The sequence below is a fragment of the Protobothrops mucrosquamatus genome, unplaced genomic scaffold (genome assembly GCF_001527695.2).
Source record: "Protobothrops mucrosquamatus isolate PMUCROS unplaced genomic scaffold, P.Mucros_1.0 scaffold3574, whole genome shotgun sequence".
NCBI classification, from domain to species: domain Eukaryota; kingdom Metazoa; phylum Chordata; class Lepidosauria; order Squamata; family Viperidae; genus Protobothrops; species Protobothrops mucrosquamatus.
Genome location: NW_015389539.1, coordinates 115,776 through 122,892, shown reverse-complemented (window position 1 = coordinate 122,892; position 7,117 = coordinate 115,776). Strand labels below are relative to the sequence as shown.

Below are 7,117 nucleotides of genomic sequence, written 5' to 3'. Positions count from 1 at the left end.
GCCGCAACGGCACGACTCGGTCCAGTGCTGCGGCTGCGGCCACATCCCAGGCCGCAGCCTGATCTTCCGCCGAGTCGTGACCTAGATCCTCCGGATATGGCCCAAGCTCCATCAGAAACCTCTCCGGGTCCATCAGGCGCCTGGGACGGAACCATCTAGGCGGTTCCGTCTCCCTGCGGCGGGGGGAAGCGGTCCGGAATAGAATAGAATAGAATAGAATAGAATATAGAATATAGAATATAGAATATAATATAGAAATAGGAATAGAATAGGACAGAACAGAACAGGAATAGGAATAGAATTCTTTATTGGCCAAGTATGAACAGACCCACAAGGAATTTGTCTCCGGTGCAAAAGCTCACAGTGTACATATAAACAGCAAGTAATAGGTCATTGTTCACAATCATAATTACGATTATCAATCATAAGTTACAAACAACAATTTATAAATCATAAGAAAGCAATAGGAGAAGATAGTAGGAAATAGGAGAAGATGAGAAAAGATGAGGAATGAGAATGCTGCGGGAATTACGTGTTCAGCAGAGTGATGGCACGGGGGGGGAGGGAAACTATCTTTATGTCTTGATTGTTTTGGCATGCAATGCCCTATAGCTGCGTTCCTGGGGAGGGGGAGAAGTCGAAATAGACGATGTCCAGGATGTGAGGGGTCTGCAGATGTTTTCTCAGCCCTCTTTCTGGTCCGTGCAGACCAGCACAGACAATGTTTCCGTTGTCTCAACAGTTCTCACCGAAGCCAAGCGTTACACGTTCTTTATGCCAACCCTTCCCTGCTTGGTCTCCTTCTGCCAAGCCTTCCCTCCGCTGTACGAAGACATCATGGCGCTGCTCATTCAGATCGGACAAGTCTGCGCTTCGGACGTTGCCACCGAGACGAGGGATTTCGATCCGATTATTACACGTAAGCCATTGTGTCCAGCGGTTTCGGCCTCCTTGGCTTCCCTCAGGCGCCTCCTGGCTTCAGTTGTAGTACAGGTCGTCCTCGACCTACAGCAATTCATTTAGTGACCATTCAAAGATACAGCAACACTGAAAAAAAATGACTCAAAACAATCATTTTTACACACTTACAGCCGCGGCAGCATCCCCAGGGTCACGTGATCAAGCTTGGCAACTGACTCATATTTATGACGGTGGCTGTATCCCCGGAGAATCACGTGACCCCCTTTGGCGACTTTCTGACAAGCACAGTCAGTGGGGGGAAGCTGGGGTCATTTAACAACCGTGTTGCTAACTTAACAACTGCAATGATTCACTGAACAACTGTTGCAAAAAAAGTCATAAAATGGAGCAAAGTCACCTAATGACTGATTTGCTGAGCAGTGGAAATTCTGGGTTCAGTTGCGGTCGTACGTTGAGGACTCTCTGTACCCCTGCTGGAAGCTGGTTCCAAGCTCCCGCTATTCTTCCTGTGAAGTCGTCCTTTGTAACGTGACTTTTGAACTTCCCTCCTGTCACTTGGAGGTTATGTCCCCCTGTTCTTGATTTGTGCTTAATGTTGAAAATGCTGCCTTCTAGTGGTTAGAATGCAGTATTGCAGGCTGACTCTGCCCACTGCCTGGAGTTCGATCCTGACCGGCTCAGAGTTGACTCAGCCTTCTATCCTTCCGAGGTCGGTAAAATGAGGGCCCAGATTGTTGGGGGCAATATACTGACTCTGTAAACGCTTAGAGAGGGCTGTAAAGCACTGTGTAGTGGTATATAAGTATATGTGCTATTGCTTCCTTCCCTTCTTTCTCTCCCTCCCTCCCTTTTCTCCTTCCCTCCCTCTTTCCTTCTTTCTCTCCCTCCCTTTTCTCTTTCCATCCTCCCTCCTCTCTCCCTTCCTTCCTTCCTTCCTTCCTTCCTTCCTTCCTTCCTTCCTTCCTTCCTTCCTTCCTTCCTTCCTTCCTTCCTTCCTTCCTTCCTTCCTTCCTTCCTTCCTATGGTGGTGCAGTGGTTAGAATGCAGTATTGCAGGCTGACTCTGCCCACTACCAGGAGTTCGATCCTGACCAGCTCAAGGTTGACTCCTTCCGAGGTCGATAAAATGAGGGCCCAAATTGTTGGGGGCAATATACTGACTCTGTAAACGCTTAGAGAGAGCTGTAAAGCACTGTGTAGCGGTATATAAGTATACGTGCTATTGCTACTGCTTCCTTCCCTTCTTTCTCTCCCTCCCTCCCTTTTCTCCTTCCCTCCCTCTTTCCTTCTTTCTCTCCCTTCCTTTTCTCTTTCCTTCCTCCCTTCTCTCTTCCTTCCTTCCTTCCTTCCTTCCTTCCTTCCCATGGTGGCGCAATGGTCAGAATGCAGTATTGCAGGCTGACTCTGCCCACTGCCAGCAGTTCGATCCTGACCGGCTCAAGGTTGACTCAGCCTTCCCTCCTTCCGAGGTCGGTAAAATGAGGACCCAGATTGGTATGCAAATAATGCTTCTACATTGTAAATCTCCCAGAGAGTGCTGTGAAGCGCTATGGGGACAGCATATAAACCTAAATGCCATTAATATATTTAAAGGTTTCAATCATGTGCCCTCTTTCCCTTATGCTCTTCAGGCTTGTACATAGTCAGATCCTCCAGTCTCTCCTGATATTTGTATCCTTTAGACCAGGGGTAGGCAACCTTGGCTCTTTTATGACTCGTGGACTTCAACTCCCAGAATTCCTGAGCCAGCATGGCTCAGCATGGAAACCTCTTCATTTCTTCTCAGCATGGCTGACTCAGGAATTCTGGGAGTTGAATTCCACGAGTCATAAAAGAGCCAAGGTTGCCTACCCCTGCCCTAGACCTTGCACCGTTTTTATTGCCCATTTCTGGACTCTCTCAATCTTAACCACTTTCCCAAACTCTGGGCTAATCTGCTGATGGATGGTGATAATGTTATCCATTCAGTCATGTCTGGCGATTCTGTGGGCCACATCTTCCCATCTCGCACTGCTTCTTTGAGTTGTTCTATGCTCTGCCGGTGTCAGTTTTGATGGCGTCCAGCCACCATGTTCTTTGCTGGCCTGTTTTCCTTTTACCACTAACTCTCCCCAACATAATGGCTTTCTCCGGTGAATCTCCCTGCATGACATTGCCAAAGTAAGAGAGACACAGTTTTGTGATTTTTCCCCCCCTTCCAGCGACATATCTGGTGTTAGGCGCGCCAGTACTTGCTTGTTAGTCCCCTTCACTGTCCAGGAAATACGCAGGGGCCTTCTCCTGCACCACAGCTCAAACAAATCGATTTTCTTCCCGTCTGTTCTGTCCCAGCCTACGTGAGTCCTTGTTAACCCACAAGGAGAAACCCCTCTTCCAACAGGTAGGCTGGAACCATAGGAAAAACAAAACCCCTTCTATTATTATTTACAGACCTGCAAAATGTCCAAAGGCAAAGGCCAAACAAACACGATTAAATGAAACTGGATTCTTTCTCAAACGGAAAATTGTTCCAAAGTCACAGGCAGACAAAACACGATTCGAAGAAACTTGATTCCTTCACAAACGGTTGCCTTCGGCAACCAGCACCTCCCACACCCTCCCTTTTTATTATGCAGCCCCGAAGGCGTGGCTTCCAAACGCCTTCTCCTCTGCCTTTGCAGTCGCCCCGTTGCCTCCCTCTGTCCTGCTCTTGTTGCCTGTCGGGCATTTGCGAGTATCTGTGATGTCTGCCAGCTGTGAGTCCTCAGAGTCTGACTCAGCTTCCCAGCACAGCTGTGACTCAGCCTGAGCAGGAGTGGAGGGGCCAGGCTCCTCGTCAGATTGTAAGTCTTGGAGCTCCTCAGAGCCTTCCTCCGACGCTGATGGCACTCCAGGCTCCTCCTCCTCCTCTGATTCCCCAGACTCAGCTGCCGGGTCCACTGGCTGGCGAGGAATCGCAACACCGTCTTGGTTTTTTTAAACTCCAACTTTCAAGGCCAGCTACATTTAGTTGCCGGGCTGATGTCCTTACTTTTCCATGCTGATGGGCATCCTATGCCTGACTTCATCTATTCTAAGCCTTTCTACTCTCCACGTTTAACTTTTTGTCGTTTTTATTTTTCCTGCCCTGAATTCTCTCTTAGGCCTCCAGCAACTGAAGGAAAAACCTACCGAACATGTGAGGCTTCCTAAGAATCTGACTCACAAGACCGGAGGAGGGACCACCAGCGCAGACCCCAACGTCCAGCTTTGTCACTGCATCGAAAACACCTTCGTCGAAATCATTAATATGAGCGTCGGCGCCGTTTAAATGCATCTGGATCGGTTGGCTTGTCACCGAGTGTGGGACGCGTGTGGATTTGGGGCTAGCGTAAAAACCAAGGATTGTCCAGAAACTTATGGAAAGTTTTTTTCACTGCAGGGACACTAAGTGCAAGTCAACAACAGCTGCTTTCAGAGAAAGGGTCTCTAGACTGGGATGATTTAAGATCTGTTTTGTCCAGCCAGGCCGCTTCAGATAACCATCCTGGCTGGAGATTCTGAGAAAGAGGAGCATGGGTCAAGGGCAGGGAAAGTTGGTCTGATGTTACCCTTTCCCTGCATTGGGAATCCAGGTTTCCTTGCATTCCCAAGAGAAGGCCGTGCAAACAATGATTGCCAGTGTATAATGTAACATCATTTGGAGAATTGGATTGACCTTTTGTAAAAAATGTCTTCTATTCCTTCACCTGACTCCGTCGTATCTTGGATTAAAGCTGAAAAGGCTAAACCTTAATCTGTGGAAATGACTTATGACAGTCCCATCAAGAGTTGTGGGGCTGTCTCCTCTTAACTCCCAAGCAAGAATTCAGAGGAAGCTGAGAAAAAGAAAGAGAAAAAGAGATTATGGACATGCCGTTTTGAGGAAACTTGTGTATTTTACAGGCAGTCCTGGACTTCCCACCACAACCGAGCCCAAAGTTTCCGTCGCTAAGCAAGACAGTGGTCGTGTTTTGCCTTCTTTTACAACCTGTCTAGTTGTTAAGTGAACCACTGCTCTTGTTAAGTTTACACGGTCGTTAAGTGAATCCGGCTTCCCCCTATTGAGTTTGCGTGTCAGAAGGTTGCAAAAGGGGATCATATGATCCCTGGACAGTTGCCAGTTGCCAAAAGTCCACATTTTGATCATGTGACCGTGGAGATGTTGCAGTGGTCGTAAGGGTGAAAAAAACAAAGTTAAGTTTTTTCAGTGCCGTTGTAATTTTGAACGGTCGCTAAATGGATGATTGTAAGTCGAGGACTATTTGCGCTGGCATGTACAAACTGTACCTAGCGGTCGTAAAATCTGAAATGCTGAATAAGGAAGGAAGGAACTAAAGAGCCTTGGAGAGTCAGTGCAATTCACCTGTTTTTGATGCCTCATCTCGCCTCCAGCTTTTAAGCTGGACGAGGAGGGCGAAGAGTAATAAATAAATACCTGTTTGTTTCTGCAAAGTAGAAAAAGTTTAAACCCCCTTTGAAAATTGGGAGGGAGCATATCTTTCACTTGCTTGGAAGGGAAAGAATTTCTAAGCAGATCCTTGAAATCCATTTTTATTCTTTTTAATGGTGTTGGGTGTGGGGGGAGGAAAGCAGCTTTAAAATACGATTTCACAAGAGCTACGTTAGGCTTTTCTTATCCCTTCCTCCTTTTGTTCAGCAAAACAAAAGATATGTGACAGAACAGTCTTTCTCAAACTTAGCAACTTTTAAGGTGTGTGGACGTCGACTCCCAGAATTCCCCAGCCAGCATGCCAGATTTATATGCCAATATGCCAGCAAAATCAGCACGTTTATGAGTTGGAAACATCAAAAGTTGGCATGGGAAATTTTTGGCCCTCCAGGTATTGCCAGCCTAACTCCTATCCACTCTAATGTCTCTTTATCATTGGCCAGTCTGCCCAAACACCATTTTTTTCACATCTACAAAAATGTAATAATTTTTGTTTCCAATCAAGAATTAAAGATATTTACGACGTTGTCATCGACTGATATCCACAGTTTTGAAATGAGGAAGAGATTTTTGGGAGAAGGAATTACACCCCTGTAATCTGGCTGATCTTAGTTGGCTAAGTACTATCTACTAAGATAATTTCTAATCATTGTGCTTTTATCCATTACTTGGAGCACAGTCTTTGACAGCCGTGGATGTTTAGGGGTTTTGTGTGTGTGTGTGTGTGTTTTAATGATTGAAGAACAAAACACAAATCCATATGTTACATTAATAGAAGAGGATTATTCGAGTTATATGGTATAAGAATCAATCCTTGGCCAGCTGAGAGTCTAAAACTGTTAAATCTGGTTCCTCAAAAAGTCCAAATAATTTTGGCCTTCGGATATTTTAGCATAATTCTGCTGAGATGGCTAATATCAGTGCTACAAAGCAATATTATTATTCTTTTCTGTATGTATTGTCAAGATGCATTAGAATGTCGTTTTTAACATATATATAGGCGTCTTGTGGATAGTGATGTAATATTTGTACAGAGTTTTTGTTTTCATTGCTGCAGTTTCAAAATGGCTGCCGTGTTTTAACCTGTAATTGATAAGCATTCCATTTCAAAGAGATTCATTGGAAAGAATATGTTTCTTACTGTATAAACAGGTGTACATTTTCTATTCATTCTTTTTTAAAAAAACAAAACACCCCAATGTCTCTTGTACAGTCATAGCAGATTCTCTGTGTGGGGATTCTTATGTACAGTATTCAAACAGATCTAACTCACACAAGAGAGGAAATATTGGAAGTTTGTGGGAACAGAGACCACCCCCCCAACATTTTCCGACATGTAAAAAGTCTGCCCTAAACACATCTTGAGAAGGTTGCTCCTGTTTCCAAATAAATACTTAGTCCTTGGAGACCAAGATGTAAAAAAGATGTTGAGACTCTAGAAAGAGTACAGAGAAGAGCAACAAAGATGATTAGAGGTCTGGAGACTAAAACATATAAGGAACGGTTGCTGGAATTGGGTATGTCTAGTTTAATGAAGAGAAGGACGAGGGGGGACATGATAGTAAGTCTTCCAATATCTCAGGGGCTGCCCCAAAGAAGAGGGAGTCAAGCTATTCTCCAAAGTGCCTGAAGGCAGGACAAGAAACAACGGATGGAAACTAACCAAGGAGAGAAGCAACCTAGAACTAAGGAGAAACTTCCTGACAGTTAGAACAATTAACCAGTGGAACAACCTGCCTCCAGAAGC

General features: G+C 45.4%; 1 protein-coding gene across 1 annotated transcript in view; it reads left to right on the top strand.

Annotated features, from left to right (window-relative positions):
* The window catches only part of INTS2 (integrator complex subunit 2), a 52,002-nt gene extending 47,713 nt beyond the window's left edge, over positions 1 to 4,289 (top strand). Inside the window, exons 23-24 of the mRNA XM_015827249.1 lie at positions 743 to 919; positions 4,043 to 4,289. Coding sequence (XP_015682735.1) covers positions 743 to 919; positions 4,043 to 4,209 — 344 coding nt within the window. The 3' untranslated portion in view covers positions 4,210 to 4,289. The remainder of the gene's footprint in view (positions 1 to 742; positions 920 to 4,042) is intronic.
* The last annotated feature ends 2,828 nt before the right edge of the window (positions 4,290 to 7,117 follow it).